General features: G+C 32.4%; 1 protein-coding gene across 1 annotated transcript; it reads right to left on the reverse strand.

Moving 5' to 3' along the window:
• Positions 1-11,065: 11,065 nt before the first annotated feature.
• Positions 11,066-18,097, reverse strand: LOC18434630 (NADH-ubiquinone oxidoreductase B8 subunit). Its single transcript, XM_006844696.4, has 3 exons — positions 17,938-18,097; positions 17,439-17,545; positions 11,066-11,555 (listed from the first exon to the last, which is right to left on the reverse strand). The coding sequence occupies exons 1-3, from the start codon at positions 18,021-18,023 to the stop codon at positions 11,452-11,454; spliced, it is 297 nt and encodes a 98-aa protein (XP_006844759.1). The 5' UTR covers positions 18,024-18,097; the 3' UTR covers positions 11,066-11,451.
• Between the last annotated feature and the right edge of the window lie 869 nt (positions 18,098-18,966).

Raw genomic sequence — 18,966 nt, forward strand, 5'->3', positions numbered from 1 at the left:
GGGGTATGAGTGAGGGTTAGTTATTTATATAAATCCTTGTAAAATATATGGATTGTTTTAAAAAAAAATTTAAAAAATTAGTACTTTTATACAAATTCTAAAAATGTTTTAAGCAGCTCGTTATAATTAATGGCATTTTTTTCATGATATTATGTATGGAACGGCATGGTCAATTTATCAAAAAGTTGATTCTCGAAAAAAAAAAACAAAAAAAAAATCCTTAAAAAAAAATTATGTGGGATTCATCGAATCTAATCTGATAAGTGAGATTGCAAATAACTATTTATAATTAGTGACAAAATTTTGAACCACTTACACAAGGTTTTAATGGGTCTTGGGCAAAGAAGCCAAGCTCCTAAAAGTGAGCCATAGGTTCCACTTTTAGTAGAGAAGCCAAAGGCTTCTAATGATTCATCTCATCACCAACCTAACCATGGTCCCAACCTTAGTTGTCCTTTTTGCATAGGACCAAGGTGCATGTTTGGATTGTCCCCATTTGAAAATAGACAAGACCACACAATAGTTGTCTCTTTACAAAGCCTTAACCTCCTCCATCTCTTGAACAAAGTGCACAAACTTTTAACTATGCTTATTTATTTAGAGAAGCTTAGGAAGAAGAAAATTGTCTCAAAATATAAATAATCAATTATGATAAATTAAGGTCAGAGACATTGCCAATATCTGAAAAAAGACACTAGCTATACTATCTATTTTACATACAATAATTTTCTTTGATTTAATACAGCAAAGAGCTTCCATATGTCTCATGTACCTTGGTGTCTTCACCATTGTAATCTAGAATTTTTTTCATATATGCAAGTGACCCAAATTGATTGGATTTTTAGATGAGGCTTCCCTAATTGTTTGGATTTTTACGGTTTTTTTTTTTTAAAAAAAAAATACATACTTAAATTCTTGAGTTTAGCAACACTTTTATTTTTAAAAAATTTATCCTTATTTTAATTCATGCATTTTTTGACTTTACTTCTTAATTTTTTATAAATAAAATATATTATCGTTATTTGAAATTTAATTACAAAAATTATTTAATTTCAAATTATGATATTATATGTGAACAATATCTTAAATAGAGAATAATATTTAAACTAAAAAATAGATATTAAACTTTTAGAAACTAAATGATTTGGGCTTTGGCTTTTGCCAAAGCCAAACGGCTTATCTTCCATCCTTGTCTTTTTCTAAATAAAAGCACTGTTCAAATTTAAATTGCCCTAAAAATATACTGCCAAAACTTATCTTTTATCCCTCCTTTTCTTCCAAATGGCTACCCATGCATGGCATCAGATACTTTACCCGCTTGGTTCCACTAAAGATAGATATGTGTATCTGGCATCATAAATTAAAGACTTATCCAATCACATTTGTATATTCATAAAAAAAATTTATTAATCTCGACCATTAAATTAAAAAATATAAATCCCAATTATATACAACGGTCCAGATCATTCCAACCCCTTAAATAAAAAGAACCTTTTCACCAATCTTCATGCACGTGCATTCTTTTTTTTACATATAAAGACTTTCAAGTATCAAATTTTGATCAGAGAATTGAAAATACATCAAAAATATTATGTGACATTGTTGTTGGCTCCATACAAAATCATTAGTTAAGCCTAATCCAATTATGAGTAGATATTGGTAAAATTTTCTTATTAATCTCAACCGTCAAATTAAAAAATGCAAGGCCCGCCTATGTTAAATGGTCTATATATTTTAGGGATTGTATACTATAAGTTTAATCCAATCATAGTTGCATATTCCCAAAATTTCCCTATTTGCCTAAACCATTAAATACAAAATACAAACTCCTAATATGAGGAGTGGGGAAGCCTAGCCTTTTTTACAAAATATTTTCACGTTAAAAAATTTCTTTGTGGTTAGGTGTGCGAATATTTTCATAACAATCACCGGTCAATTAGTGTGAAAAGATGCACGAGACCAATTGATATAGAAATATTCTCACACTTAACCACATGAGAAAATTTTTTTCACATAAAAATATCTCTCGAGAAATATGTTCAAGTGAACCAAACGTGTAGTTAGACGTACTTCTTTTTTTTAGACATATTAAGAAATTTATCATATGTAAAGTGTCGTATAGGCTATCACTTAATATTATACAACTGTCACTTAATATATTTCAAATAAAGATATTGCAAGCTTCTATGTTTTAATTTAAATTTGCATAAATTGCATTAATTAGTAAAAGATTGTGGGTTAAACTACGATATGCAAGCCGAGCCTACAGATCTAGGCTCAGTCCCATCCCAATCTCAATAACTAATAGGTTTGGGTTAGGCTTGGCCAACTCCAGTAAGGGCTAGGCCTAGGCCTAGCCCATTGCCACAACTACCTCATATATAGAACGATCTAAACCGTTGCCGACCCTTAAAAAGGAGGAACCTTTGATGTGTTTTTACACATCACTTATATGTGGTTGGAGACCCACAACCCCACAATTATCTGATTTTGATTGATCGAATGGCTAGGAGTGAATAAAAATAATATTATAAGTTATCACTAGCTAAATTTATCAGGTAACAATTAATGTGTGATATTATTATTATTATTATCAGCCTATTCGATAAAAATATTAATAGCTAGATGTTTCTAGACAAATGTAAATAATGTGTGCATGGACACACATAAAAAGCTCACCCAAAAAATCGAAATTAATAAAGCTCATCTAAACTTGAATGAGTCGTGCAAAATACATCACATCACTTCAACAAATATGAGCAATGATACTAAATGGTGGACTACTAAAAATCAACATTCGACATTTTTGTGGCTTTTCTTTTCTGATGGTACAATATAAGGTAGTTTATATTTTAGTACAAGATGGTCACAATTACTTAGAAGTTAGATAATAAATTGGATAGCTTGGGGTGTGCAATACCCTACTCAAGGCCTCTAAGAAAATTTCTTTTAAACTTTAACAGTGGTGAATTAAATACCCCCAACGGCCTGATTTCACATTGGATGACTAGGGGGTCATTGTGACCTTCTTGTACTAAATATAAAGAGTCTTATTATATACTCTTCCGTTTTTGTTCCTAAAGATTATGGTTTTGAGATTAGCATGCATGACACTTTTTTAATGCATTTCATACTTGAAGTCAATCGGTAAAAGATACAAAGTGGTTCACCAATTAGAGCCCATCCCGAACTAGCAATCCGTTGGTTCCAATCGGATCAGGCGATTCCAATCTAAACCATCTGTTTTTTAAACATTGTTTTGAGCATTGCACTAATGCTATTTTTAGATAATTTTGAGAAGTATGGCTTGCTCATATCCTGCATTTTACTTAAGTGATATGGTTCAATGTATCTGTAATAGTCTAAAAGATGCATTGTCCCTTGACATTACTCACCCTGCTCTTTAAACACCTTTAATTAATAAATGTAAATGACAGTGCACCATAAAAAGCATTTAATTGATTTATCAAATATCCTATTAGCATCTATGAGAAGTTGGTAGAAGCAACACAAGGTTTTGGAATTAGGTTTATTTTTTTAAAAAATAACGGGAATATTTCTCTCTCTTTGGGCTACAATGGTGCACCTTCTCTTGTCATGGAGGGTCTTGGAAATTAGCAGAAGTAACACAAGGTTTTGGAATTATGTTTTATTTTTTATTTTTTAAAAAAACATCACTCTGTCTCTCTCTTTGGGTTGCGGTGTTTCTTCTCTTCTCATGGAGGATTTAGGGATATTTGTTTTTGCCTCTCAATGAAGTTGCTGTAGACCATGCAAAGGGGGGACTATATGTAATCATTAAAGAACTCAAAATCTTTTTTATAATTTTTTAATCTGCTTATAATGAGCCGATCTATAAAGTTTCTATACTTCCTCTACAGCGTAGAAGATCTATGCTTCCTCTACCATCCAACCGTCCAATTTTGATCAAGAGAGTCATTCACAATTTGATCTTAGATCCGACATCTCAAAATATTTTATTTTTAGTTTTTTTATACAAATTGTATGAATATGAAATTTGATACGTGCCATCTTCTCGTTGGGGCGCACCTATAAAAAATATTAAAACTAATTTTTTGATAAAATATAATAACCAAAATATCCCTTGAAACTTTCAGGGGTATTTTGGTTATTTCATTTTATTGAAAATATGTTTTTATATTTTTTGCTAGTACGAGTTTAATAGAGGATTGGACGTCCAAAATTTGGCGTCAAAATAGTTCATAAAAAAAAAATTAAAAATAAAATAGTCTAGAGACATGACATTGTGATTGGGACAATCTTAGCCCTCCACTGGAGGGTTGGATAAGGAGAAGTATATAAGTTTTATGCTACAGGGGAAGCATAAAAAGCTTGCCCCCATCTTAATACTTCTATTTAACACTATTTTTTCTTTTCCAAGTGAATGGGCCATATTTACTACATTTTCTCTCTCCTAAAAAAAATATTTTCTATATTTTTAGTCGTTTTCTTTGTATAAACAACTAAGGCCTAACATAGTTTCTATAATCCCCCAAAGCCATATGTAGAAATGCAGTCAGCTTAATATTTTATTTTTTGTATAGATTTTTTATCCTAATTTTTAGAAAATAAATAATCCTTAACATGAATGAGTGGCACGACAAGAAGGGATAGAATTTGAAATGAGCACATTTAGAAAAATTGAGGTGTAGAACCAATAGGCGATAAGATAAGAGATAATACATTTAAGTAGGTTCGTCATGTGTGGTGTAGACCTAGTATAACACTTGTTAGAAAGTACGAGAGTGGAAAATTCAAAAAAGATAAGGGGTAGACCCAAAAGGAAATGGTTGAAAGTAGTGATAAAATATATGGGGATTTATAGTCTCAATAATGGTATGGCCCTTAATATTGTCGAATGACAAATCGAGATTCATGTAGACAACTGCAATTAGTTGAGAAAATGCTTTGACGATGAAGATATAATCCCTAACATGGAGACCATTAATCTGTAAAAAAAAATAAATTTTAAAAATTAAAATGATATTTTTATGAAAGACATTTTAAAATTTAAACTATTGATTTTACCTCTCTTTTCTTTTTCTTTGTTTAAGCAGGGGCCATAATTTACCTCCATCTTTGGTTTTAAGGAGGGGCCATAATTTACATCCATCTTTGGATTGATGGTTTATGCCCTGATATCAATATGCATTAAATGATCGCGTAAATAATTACATGATTTTTCAATGGGAAAGTCCATTACATGTAAAAGATATTCATAATATTTAGGACCCGGTTTCCAGGCGGCCAAGCCTGCATATGTAGAAATACGGGCCTCTTAATAAATATATTTTTTAGATGAATTGTAAGACTTAGTTTTTAAAGACATGTAATCTCTAATGTCGAGATCATGAATATGAAAAAATAAATATATTTTATAAATTAAAAATAATAATTATAGTAAGAAAATATTTGGACCGTTAGTTTCTATTGTTTTTAGATGGAATACCTACTTGCGTCCATCTTTAACATGGATGCTTTACACTTTTCGGAAAAACATATGTAGAAATGTGGTCCAGTCCGCATGAAATATTTTTCCTAATAGTTTATCTATGATTCTAATTAACTATAATAATATAAATTATTATCTTATATTTAAATTAATTATAACCAATTTAAAAAAAGTATTTGTATTATTTTTAAATAAATTAATAATATTTATTTTTAATAATTCTATATCATTATCATCATAGCTTTTTCTCAATTAATTGGGGTCGACAACATGAATCAGTTAATAATTTTATATAATTTTTCATAATTATAATTAATGAAACTATATTTATTATTGTTATTATGCATGAATTACTATATTAATATTAATAAAATTGTAATACATATTAGAACATTTATAATTAGAAATATATAATTAAGATATTCATAAAATCATAATTATTTTGTTATTATTTTATTAGTAATATGTTATAACTATTAAAGACATCCTCAGATTAAATTAGTTTATTAATTATTTTTATTTTTAAAATTATAATTTTTAATATATAATTATATTTAATATCACCTATAGTTTTAAATAATTTTAATTTTTAAACGTATGGTCATAAAATTTGTATATTTTGAAATAAACATTAAAAAATAACATGCATTTGGCATTTTATTTTATAAAAGATACCTTTTCTATTACATAATTTATTTATGTGTGATTAGGCCCTATGTTTTGAATGTGAATGGGCTTTCATAGATGCCCCCGTATAAAAAAAATTTAAATACCAATTCATCTTCAATTTTCAAACTTTAGAATTCAAGGTCATACTAAACAACCGTAGAGTTCAAGATCCATTTGAACTTAGGTGGGAGTTAATTGTAATATTTTCTTTTCAAATTAGAAAATTAAAAGAGAGTTAAAGAATTCAGAGCTTCCTATTAATTTTAACTTGAATTTAGAACATTGGAAGAGACCAATGGTAGGTATATTTTGAATTCACTCAGTAAAAAAACTAATATCTCCTTAAATATTATTCATCAGTTAATTGTAATATTTTCCATTCAAATTAAAAAATTGGAAGAGAGTTACAAAATTCAGCACGCTATCAATTTTAATTTACAAGACTAATGATGATTATATTTTGAATTCACTCGTAAAAAAAACTAATATCTCCATTAATATTCTTCACCTTAAAAGTAAATATTCCATATTTATCTTTCTTTTTTTTCCACCGTGAACCAACTTTGCTGCACGTTTTACAAATATATTACTTCACCAATTGAGAATTAATTTTTATAATATGAAAATTCATGTTTGTTAATACATGAGTTACTACATTAATATCAATAAAATTTTAATAAAAATAACATAAAATTAAATACATATCCATTATATTTATCATTATTATAAAAATACCTCCAAATTTCCGTTATTACACCTATATCCATTTTTTCAACTTCATAACTTTTTTTTAACATAGAACTACCTTGTTTTTTAAAAAACCTAAATATTTACAGTTTTAGGTTTTAGGTTTTTGAAAACCGAAATCGGAATTAATTTTGAATTTATTTCTCTCTATTTGTAGGCAAAATATCTTATGCTGCAGTGAGTCTTGCCCTTAAGATTTTTGAAAAACCGAAATTGGAATTAATTTTGAATTCATTTCTCTTTATTTTTCTAGGCAAAATATCTTAGGTAGCAGTGAGTCTTGCCCTAAACATAGAAGACGGACTCTGGTTTGCAATGAAGTCGGTGAGTCTTTCCTCAAAGACATACAAGAATGACTCTTGTTTGACTCATGTATTAACGAACATGAATTTTCATATTATAAAATTTAATTTTCAATTGGTGAAGTAATATATTTGTAAAACGTGTACCTTGAAGGTTCCCACAAATAAGAAAGAATGTTGAATTTGTTCATGGAGTATATGGAGGTGGAGACCGTGTCGAGAAAACCAAACTATTACTGGAAACTGCCATTAAAGCTTATACACCTCTATTCTGGGATGATGGGAGTTATGCAAAACCTTCACCATTCTTTTCTTCTTCATTGTGATGTTAAGTTCAATAGAAGTTTCACTGTGATGTTAAGAACAAGAATGTATTGTGAGTAAGTGAATCTCAACGGCAAGAATGTGGTATTGAAGTTCAAGAGAATGTTTCCTTGTGATGTTAAGGACATGAATGTGATATTGGGGTTCAAGAGAATGTTTCATTGTGATGTTAAAGGGCAACAATGTGCTATTATTAGTGTTGTGGATAAATGAAACTTGCCGATTTTCGCTATGCGAAAAGGTTTTGCTGAAAATAATGACACACTTGATTTTTCCGACGAGTTTCTTTATCTTGCCGCAGTACTTCGAAGATCCATTTGGATTTTTGGACGAGTTTGTTTATCTTTCCACAATTTTAAAGTAGATCGCATCTGAAATTTTGAAGAAAGAGAACAAGCCATTACCTTTCATATATGGCAATTGTGGAAACAACAGTAAAGTAAGCCGAAAAATTCACCGGATTTTCATGTTTCCGACCTGATTTTCTTGAGAAGTGTCTTACTCAACGGCTTTCGATGAAATTTGTACTCACGAGGGAGTTCAAAAAAGGCCAAATTAGAGGATTAAACTCTAGAGAATGAGATATACAAAGAAAAACGAGAACATGCCATTGCCTTTGATATAGGCAATCGTGGAGATGGCCATAACGAAGTTGGAAAATTCACCGGAATTTCATATTCCTGATTTTTTTTTACTGAAACCTTAGAAAATTTGAGATTTCTGAACGCAAATTAGAGGATTAAAATCTAGTGAACAAGAGATACAAAGATCGGAGTAGTGTGTGAGAAAAAAATGAAAGAGAAGCAGAAATTCAATTTTTGAAAAACCTATTTAAGTCCTATTTTGGTTTTTGAAAAATAAAAAATGGGTAGTTTCATTTTTTATTTTATTTTTATTTTTAAATGTTATGCAGTTGAAAAGCCAGTTATAGGTGTAATAAAAAAAACTTGAAGGTATTTTCACATCGTTAAATTGGTTTATTAATTATTTTTGCTTTAATATATACACCATATTTAATATTTTGAGTTTTTAAAAGTATTAAAAAATAACAAGCATTTCGCATTTTATTTAGTAGAAGATGCCCTTTCTATACCTTATTTATATGTGATTAAGTCACATGCTTTGAATGTGAATAGGCTTTTTATAGATGCCCGGCCAGGCCTTCCCGACCTTAATAGATGCGCTATATAAATGCTTTATTCCAAATATCCAGTATAACTGTTTTATTCCAAACACCGTTTTAACTTCAATTTTAACACTTTAGAGTTCAAGATCGTCCTCAAAAATATTGTAGAGTTAAAAGATCCATTTGAATTTGGATGAGAGTTAACTGCAATATTTTCTTTTTAAAATTAGAAATTTTGAATAAAGTTAAAAAATTCAAAGCTTCCTATTAATTTTAATCTTAAATTGGAACATTAATGGATTTAAATGAGAGTTAATTGTAATATTTTCTTTTTCAAATTAGAAAATTAGAATAAAGTTAAAGTTAAAGAATTCAAAGCTTCCCATTAATAACTTGAAACATTATCTTTTGCTTATCCAGACTCATGGCGAGCACTTCTCGAGCCCGTGACAATGATGGTAAAACAACTGCTTACTCATGGCGAGCACTTCTCGAGCCGATGGTGACAATCACGGTAAAACTACCCCTTTTATATAAGCTTTTTACCCTTTTATATAAACTTTTTCCTTTTAGAAATATTATTTATATTATAAACTTTTTTCCCTTTTACATAAACTTTTTCTTTTTAGAAGAATTATTTGTATTGCAACTACAAGGAGGGGTATACATCGTTTTCCTTATAAAGCATTATCATTATAATCAATAGATTAAATCCTTTGGATATCTTCACCGACTTTATATCATTATAGCATTCCATCAAGACTTTAGACCTCAAATTTATCCTGAACATACCTATTTCACTCAACATCCTCAAATCCAAACCATTGGATAGTATAATTCTAATCTCCTGAATTTTTGGATATTTCAACTCATTAGTTGGATCAGCAATTCATCCCCAATACAATTCTTTTGATATTATTTATATAAGACTTGGAAAATTAGTGATGCAAGAGTTAGAAGAGCAGTAAGAAATATTTTTACATTATTTATCGAAGACTTAGTTATACAAGAGTTAGAAGAGCAGTAAGAAATCTTTTTACATTATTTATCCAAGACTTAGGAAGATTTGTTAGAGAAGAGTTAGAAAAGCCGTAAGAAAGCAAAGCTTAGCCCAGCCATCCCAATTAGAAGACCGCCTTCTTAGAAAGCGGAAAACAAGAAAACAGGGTCTAAACAATCAAATTAGAACCCACCTCAAGAATTTCACTACCTAAGTTTTTTTTTACTCAAATATCCTCAAATTGATCTCCTCGACATCAAGATGCATGGATATGAGAAAAAAATAGATTTCAAGTTTTGAAAATAGTACATCTTTTAACCTATTTTTGGACCATCAATTTTCAACTTTTTCAAATTTTCTAGTATTGAAACCAATTTCTCGACACAATTTAAATGTGTCCTTAACTTTGATTGTTTAGAGCCTTAGCTCTATACAAACTGCACCCATTAATAAAATAAGAACATTTAATCTTCTTTCCATTTTTTTTACCCGTACAAATTACAAGGTCGATGCTTTTATCCGAACCCAAAAAAGTTGTGATTAATAAAATTGGAACACATTAACTCTTTTTTCCACTTTTTTTCATTTTACAAATTACAAAATACTTTTATCCAAACCCAAACTTTATATAAAGTTTACACCTTATACCGTATAATCAAAGTATCATCTCGACATCGACATCGATGTATGTGAATATAAAAAAAAATAAATTAATACCTAAAAATAATACTTCTTGCAATACATTCTCAAAACCTTCCATTTTCAGGCCTTTCATGCGTTTATAGATGCACTTTATTTAAACAATTTCTGAAGTTTAAAATTTATAATTAATGATAAAATAGATTCTCGAGCCATCATAAAATTTTACGACACCAAATTACATCTTATGACAGTTTGGATGTGCACCTTACTTCGATGGTTTAAGGTTGCAACCCCATGCAAACCATACCGTTTCATAAATCCCTCGTCCAAACCCAAAAATAATAATAATAATAATGGAAATGGGTTAGTATTGGTAGGAATGGACACCCTGGCCGATAGGATAAGGCTTAGATGGTACTACCACCTTGACCTCAACTCCAATCCTACATTTTAATTTTTCAAAGATCATAAATGACTTCTGGAGCTCCAAATTCATTGATCCGAGGCGGAAATGGTGACTTTCGGGTTCAAAACCCCTTTGAAACCCAGGGCAGATATATGACTAGGCAGGCTCACCAAAAACTTTTCAAAATGTTAATCCATCAAATTACCAGTTCCTGGCAACACCTAAAATACAAGATATACCAGTTGCTCACCAATGCATTGCACACAAACCCATATTTTGAAATAAAAAGGATAAATACTTAAAACTTTGCAATCAAATGGAAAAACAATTAAAAGAAATCAATCGTGAAAAACTCAATGCATGGGAAAAAGTACAATGATCCAGACCAAATCTGAAATTTATGGGGAAACTCCAACGAATGAAACAAAGTACAATGATCGAAACCAGAAATAATTCTGAAGACCAAATCTGAAAATTCAAAGATCTGTGTAACTTACCCTAAAAGAAAAGACTATAGCATTATTTTATCAACCCAAGGAACAAAGAGCTTTCTAGGTTAACGCATAATGCTCATAGGGTAACAAATTGAAGAAGAATTCCAGGTAAAGATGCCAAATCCCAGGAGTTATATATAGTTTTGGAGAACTGCATTTTACAAAGGAAAATTGTACCATCCCGTGCCCACTGGCTCACCAAATTTGACCAAGAATAAACTCAGATTATTGATTCAACGTACCCAAGTGAGAGAACAGCCCCACAATATCAGGCTCTAAGACCAGCTCCTACTTTAACAAGCTCCTCGAGTTTCTTGGTGATCTGGGTTTCTGTCAGCCCCTCCAACCGAACGCATCTCTCAACACCAAAATCTACAGCAAGAAATCAGAGGGACCAACTGTGTAAGAAACAAAAGGTTACACTAAAAAGAAGAAAAGAAAACTAAAGCATAATTTTCCCTCAGCAGTAAACTTCACTCAATGCATCAAAGGAAACTTTAACCATCCCAAAATGGCTGCAGAGAGAATGACCTTGCATCAAACAAAAATCCCACTTTCTTCAAAAAAAGAGATCGAATTTAAACATGATTTTCGTGCACCAATTTGTCTAGACTGTTAACAATAGTTTTTCTCTCATTTGTCATAGTCTAGCACACAGCATTGACTATTTGCAGCTAAAAGAAGAACTATTAATGGGATGGGATAACAGCTAAGTTCTTTAGTTTGGATTGGATGCTTAACCGCATGTCTTGAGACAATCAACGCACTGATGGTTGGTGGAAGAGGACGATTTCCTGATTTCAAAAAATAACATCAGGAAGTGGCATATTCACAAAATTTACTTAACCGTCAACCATTTTGACAAAGTCCGAAAAAATGTTCTCTACCATTTTGAATCAATCTGATTCCTTTGCAGTCTATTTTGGGTATGAAAAGTGGTCACTATTTGAATGAAATAAACGAAGAAACAACAGTGATACTCATACTTTCCTACTAGCCAGTCCACTTGCCAAATCTATCAGTGCCGACCCCATTGACAAGCAATGTGCAATAAATGAATATCTCTAATGTGCAGCAGTGTGGTGGTCGTAGGTGGGTGGCTGGTCTGTGAGTGCATTCTGAGGGATATGTGTTGGGTTCAGAAGATCAAATATCAGAAGTGCTATCCACTAACAGTCTTGGTCCTTTTTGTGAGTCAGACAACACAAGACATCAAATTTTCCAATAACACCATTTAGAGGAAGTTGCAAGATAACATAAATGAAGATTTCATTTGGTTTAGAAAAACAAAAAAGAAAAATCTCATATTCAAAATTTGGTGGGATACAGGGGCTGCTCTGAAACAAAATTATTTTAGCGCACAGCAACACATGATTTAGAAGGAACTTTGGAACTCAAATTCAGCTACTCCCAACTCAGAGAAAGACAATCTGGTTCCAGTTAATGGTAAGAAATTCAGTGAGAGGGGAATAAGAAACAGTCATCCCTCAAAAAAAAAAAAGAAATAAAGAAGGAAACAGTCCTTCTAATACCCAGTGACAGGGAAAGGAGACTGATAACAGTGATGGGTTTTGGCTTGTTGATAAAGATTGCTGTGGCCTGCTTCACTTGTTGGTTACAGTTGGGCATTACTATGTAAAGAGGACTCTCTCTCTCTCTCTCTCTCTCTCTCTCTCTCACACACACACACACTGTAAATAAGGTAAAACTATTGTGAGGTGCAGAATGAAGAAAGTTTTAGGGTGATGCCAGAGATGAAGAACATTGTCATGGTTGGAGATGGGCTGCAAAAGACAATTATCACTGGAATTCAGAGTTTAGAATGAGGAAAGCTGATATTGTGCCACTCAATTATTGGTTTGTATGTCTCATCTTAAATTAATACGAAAGAAGACCTCTCGAAAAAAAAGTTGATGAAAGCTGAAAAAACCCCATCTTATTTCACGGTAAACCCTCCTTCTATTTTTCTTTCAAACGGCATAAAAAAACCCCTAAGTATTTCACCGTATCCCCTTATCTCTTATCTGCCACATTTATTCACTTTTGGCCACAAAAACTAATCCCAACAAATTGTTTTATTCCATCTCAATCCAAAGTGCAAAATAGGGTTAAAAAAGCTTTTAGATTGAAATGGAATAAAACAATTTGTTGAGACTAGTTTTTATGGCCAAAAGTGAATAAACGTGGAAAAGAAGAGATGAAGGAGTATGGCGAAATACTTGAGGGTTTTTTTATGCCGCTTGAAAGAAAAATAGAAAGAAGGTCTACCGTGAAATAAGATGGAGAATTAGGGGTATGTACGAAATTTTCCCAAAAAAAAATGTTGATGAAGTGTAGCTCAGTCCATATATCAGCGTATGCGAGAGAGAGAGAGAGAGAGAGAGAGAGAGAGAGAGAGAGAGAGAGAGAGAGGTGCATTGGCTCATTAAGTAGGAAACCTGTGTTGATATTTGAATGAAATAAAAGAATAAAATAACAGGTGATACTTGTACTGACCAACTAGCCAGTCAACTAGACAAATAATTTGGAATAAATACGACATCTATAATGTACAGCAGCATGGTGGTAGTAGGCGGGTGGTTAGTCTGTGAGTGTACAAGTGCTGAGCAAAACCTATACATTGACAAAAATCTGAATCTCCAAGACAAGCTCTAGAAGTGTATGGTTAGGAAGCATGTTACACAGTAGGAAGGCTCTCCCATTTCGCATCATCACAACTCACCTCCATCCAGTGTTTTTCCATATGTTATAGACATTTCTCGAGCAATAGCACTTCATCCTTATTAGATTTCATGCTTATTTTAAACTGTTCAATATGGAGTTGTTGCAAACAGATAGGAGAAACGGCCGTGTAAGTGCATGGGAAATTTCTCAATGTTCGTGTATTCCGCTTTCAATGTTGTGGTATGAGACCATTTGCACATTTTCCTTTACATTCACCCTTTCGATCGAGATTAAAAAGCCCCAGCAGCCACAGAAGAAGTTCTGGGAGGCATTGAATGCAAGGAAGCTAAGAAAAAAATCATACCACTGAACACGAAAAAAAGAAATCCTTTGATATAAGGGTGTGGTTTCTATAAGGTTGCAACCTTAAACAATCCAATGAAGGCGCACCTCCAAATTTTATTCTAACACGTAATTTTGGTGTAAAAAATTCTTAAGATTATCTTAAAATCTATTTTCATATCTAATTATAAAATATGAAACTCCAAAAATTGTTAAAATCAAGTAGATCTATAAACATATGAAAATTTTGAAAATGGACGGTCTAGATAATGTGTTGCAAGATGCACTATTTTAGGGACTCAAAATCTTCCTTTTTTTTCATATTTATATATCTCAATGTCGAGCTGATCAATTAGAGGGTTTTTCAACATTAAAACAACCTTTTCTGATGGATTTTTTACGTGCATCTATAATTCTACATTTTAAGGTTGCAACCTTGTATAAACTTTTTCCTTGAAATAATTGGGTTCAAACCCAAGCTAAAGTCATCTCTGTCTATGAAACAAGTTGAATGATTTGAGCTGTTTGATATTTGTGAATTGAACAAGAAGGACAAATATCGAAGCACCCATAAAACAAAGATAATAAAGCCCCATGGGCTCATGGGCATTCAAAATCTGAATGAGGAGAAGGCCACATGTAGGAACTGCCATAAAAGTAAAAGCATGTCTTATAATATTTGCTTGTTAAGTAGGGAAATTTAGCGAGATCCTTTTGCACATATCCCTATTTTTTATTTACTACAAGACACATTGTTGGCTGTAATCAGATAAGGCAGAAAGCAGGGACTATCATTTCACACCACCTTGACATCTCTCCTTTTAAGCCCATTCAACTCTTTCCTTCTGATCATCTACTCTTTACTTTTGATCATCTTGTTATATTTACTTTGGTTCTTTTGAAAGTCAAGAAATAGCAAAGAATACGTCATCAAAAGATTATCTTGCTTAAGGTTTACTACTACTAGAATATAGGAAAACATTTATCCATTGTACAAACTAACAATTTTAACACCATTAGGCATTTCCCAGTGTGGCTTTGACCCTAAGTAGGCCAAACATATTTCCTACATAAAATGAGTGCCTAGTAAACACAAATCGACTTTGCTTCTAGAAATGATATCATTTTGATTGAGTATCTATATCCTAACCAAGTTACTTCCTCTTGGCAGAGTTTTTGTAAAATTAATTTTCCTCCCTATTAGAATCTTGTGGAAAAATGAGCCTTCTCTTTGGGACCCTAAAGAATGTGCAAGAAAGCCTTAGTGAGTATCTTCCTCAAGTCTTAAACTCCTCTAGAGCTTTGTCATTATGCATAACTCTCTAGTTTGGAAGCATGAAGAGACAAGTGAGTATCTTCTGCTAGTGTTAAAATCTCTATTTTTTATTTATTATAAGGCACATTGTTGGCTCCAATTGGAATAGGCAGAAAGTAGGCACTGTCATTTCACTCCACTTGGCATTCTAACCAAGTTACTTCCTCTTGGCGGAGTTTTGTAAAATTAATTTTCCTCCCTATTAGAATCTTGTGGAAAAATGTGCCTTCTCTTTGGGACCCTAAAGAATGTGCAAGAAAGCCTTAGTGAGTATCTTCCTCGAGTCTTAAACTCCTCTAGGGCTGTCATTATACATAACTCTCTAGTTTGGAAGCATGAAGGGACAAGTGAGCATCTTCTGCTAGTGTTAAAATCTCTATTTTTTATTTATTATAAGGCACATTGTTGGCTCCAATTGGAATAGGCAGAAAGTAGACATTATCATTTCACTCCACTTGGAGTTCTATCATTTTAACCCCTTTCAACTCTTCACTTTTGATCTTCTTGTTATATTTACTTCAGCTCTTTGAAAGTCAAAATACAGGATGCCCTGGGATTTTTCTCTTTGGGCTTGGGCTAGCTAGATTCTCAAGAAATGGCTATTGGAGATTCTAACACCGGATTTATTTTTATTTTTTTAAGTTATCAAAAAAAAATACACCGGTGACACGATATTACATCCAACTGCCATTATCATGGAATCCAAGATCTCCATGCTGTAGACCAAATATAACTGCCATTATCATGGAATCTAAAATCTCTGTGCTGTAGACCAAATATGTTGCATAGATCTCCGTGCTGTAGACCAAATATGTTGCATGGATTTGACACAAGTACTGGGTGATGGATTCCTCATGCCATGAAGAAGAGAACTTTGTAACATGGTTATGTTATAAAGAGATTAGTATTCCATTTATGATAAGTAGCTAAAATAATCAATTATACTTTATTTTCAGAGTTTCATATACATCTCCAAAATTTACATGTCTGCTCAAAACAAGAAAAAAGCATCAAATCTCTGAAGTTATGCAATCAATGGTTAATAAACAAGAAGAATTCCAAAGAACCTGCATCTGTATGTGTGTGGATACCAGTTGGACATGGGTCGGCACTCAAATAGAAGAATCCATGTAGCATATGACCAAAATAACTTCGACGGTGAGGAGCCACTTTCTGGGGTCACTCAATAAGATAAATATCCCAAATTTTTCCACATATTTCAGTGCAAGAAACCACTTAACTAGGAAAAGGAAAGAAGATCAAAGCATAAGGAGCCTCATGCTTGGCCCTATCGATGTGAATCGCTGATAAAATGCTCATATTCAGGACATTTCAGTGGTATCACTTACCGAGGCAAAAAAATTAGGAAACACCGGCTTGGGTCTATCAATGTAAATTATTAAACCAGTTTCCCTAGCCAGAGAAGAATTAAAATTCAATATGATCAAGTTGGATATAACTTTTGCCCTCTTTCTTTGAGGGAAAAATTACACATGTATGCTGTGCAGATAAAATAAAGGGAATTGCATACTACAAGACCATTTACCTTTTGATACAAGACAGTCAAAATTACCGACCATTTACCTTTCGATACAAGACAGTCAAAATTACCCCTAGTCATCACTTGCGAAATTTGGCAACTAGTAGTTTATTACAGCGTTCGAAAATATCTTTTGGGCCTTTAGCCTGGTTAATGGCACACGGCAACGTGGCTAAGCTAAGGATGGTAGCAATCTCCTTAAGCCAAAGGTAAATAGTCTCACTCTATACATTTCTCATAAGGAAACAACTCTAAATGCTTCTCATATAATTTCAAGACACATCGTCCATGTTTATTTCTCAGATAGTTCAGGTTTATTGAAGCAAAAATATAATTAGTCCGAAAAATGATCAAAACCCCATAAAGTATAAGAGGAATTGTAGATAAAACTCACCATATCGAGCCCAGAGTTGAGGTTCAACTCCACTGCACTCTCTGACTAAAATAGGAAAAGTGGGGTTCAGCGTCTTCAAATCTGTATAATTCCTCTGAACAAATTCTCTGCCCAAAATGAGGGGAAAAAAAAGAAAGTCAAATTAGTCACCCTATAACATTGAATCTAAAGCAAACAAAAAATACTTCATACAAATTAAGAGAATTAAGAAGAAGTCCATAGTTTAAGAATAGCGATTCAACAAACTTAGAATCGAACAACCCAAATTAAAAGGAAAAAGATCTCCAAAAAGACCTAAATTAGAAAATGAAATACCCAAAGGCGCAATCTTTAGACAATATATTAGCTGAAAAATTGAAGGTAAACAGATAGATTTAGGGAAAATTTCTACAAAAATGAGAAAGGAGGATAAAAATTTTCATCTTTTTAGGGAAATTATCTAAAGAAAAATATCAAAATAAAAGATAAAAATAAAGCGTGGATTTGGTGTGACAGAAACCTTGTAGAAGCACTAGCAGGCGATGTCTGGCAGAAGAGAACACGGAGTTCCTTGAGGTTGCGAGACAGATGCCCTCTCCATGCCATCTTTGCTCCCCAACTCTCTCTCTACTTTTTACTCTCTCTACTGTTTCTTCTCTCTCTCTATAAAAATGCCCCAAACAGGACACTATACAGTATGCAACCGAGGGAGAGCACTCCAGGTTCGGGTCCACATCTAAGATCTTCGACCCGGTCCAGTACCCGAAGCATAGACCTGACCTAGGTCCGGGAATGGGTCCAAAATTTGGACCCTACGCGTTGGGGCCGGGTCTAAAAAATCTTTTGAAAGATCTCAGACTTCCGGATGCGGCTATGAATAAAAAAAAAGAAAAGGGAAATTTACGTTTAGACCTGGTTTTTTTACTATTATAACGGTGTGATTAAAAAATAGCATATTATTATACGGAATGATGGATCTTTGATTTTTTTAAAATTTTTAACAACATTGCCATTGGTCCGATTTTGCAAAAATCGGACTGCTTGACTACCCCAATACTTATCTCGACTTTTTATGTATGAAAAAAGCGGTCCAATAGTTAAAACATAGTACCACATTCTGTTGAAAAAACATAGTGAACAAAGAGGTCCAATGTTATAATCATCGAGCTACATTATATTGCAATTTTTTGTGAAAAATCAAGCAGTCAGTTGTTTCTAACATTGGACTACATTTTGTTCAATTATTTTTCGATTTTTTTACCATCGAACTGCATTTTGTTCAATTTTTTTAAATGAATGATGCAATCCGATGTTTGAACCATGAGACGGTATATTGTTGTAGTTTTCTTGTAGAATCAAGGTGTTGGATAGTTGTAACATTGAACCGCATTTAATTGAACCAAGAAAGCTTGGTTCAATGGTCTATTTGGTTGATGAACAGTTGGCCCAAGTGGTGGCAAACGACCAACACGAAGGCAAAAATATCGAGAGTCCAGAGAATGAAAATTAGAGGAAGAAGAAAGGTGAGGTGGGAAGAAGGAGACAAAGA

Source organism: Amborella trichopoda, chromosome 6 (assembly GCF_054954075.1).
Source record: "Amborella trichopoda isolate Santa Cruz 75 chromosome 6, AtrichopodaSantaCruz75HAP2 v2.0, whole genome shotgun sequence".
In the NCBI taxonomy this organism is placed as follows: Eukaryota; Viridiplantae; Streptophyta; class Magnoliopsida; order Amborellales; family Amborellaceae; genus Amborella; species Amborella trichopoda.

Coding starts and splice junctions, on each gene's coding strand:
- LOC18434630 (XM_006844696.4), bottom strand. CDS start 18,023: ATGGCATGGAGAGGGCATCTGTCTCGCAACCTCAAGGAACTCCGTGTT. Junction 17,546..17,937: donor CCTGCTAGTGCTTCTACAAG/GTTTCTGTCACA, acceptor CATTTTGGGCAG/AGAATTTGTTCAGAGGAATT. Junction 11,556..17,438: donor TCAACTCTGGGCTCGATATG/GTGAGTTTTATC, acceptor TTCTTGCTGTAG/ATTTTGGTGTTGAGAGATGC.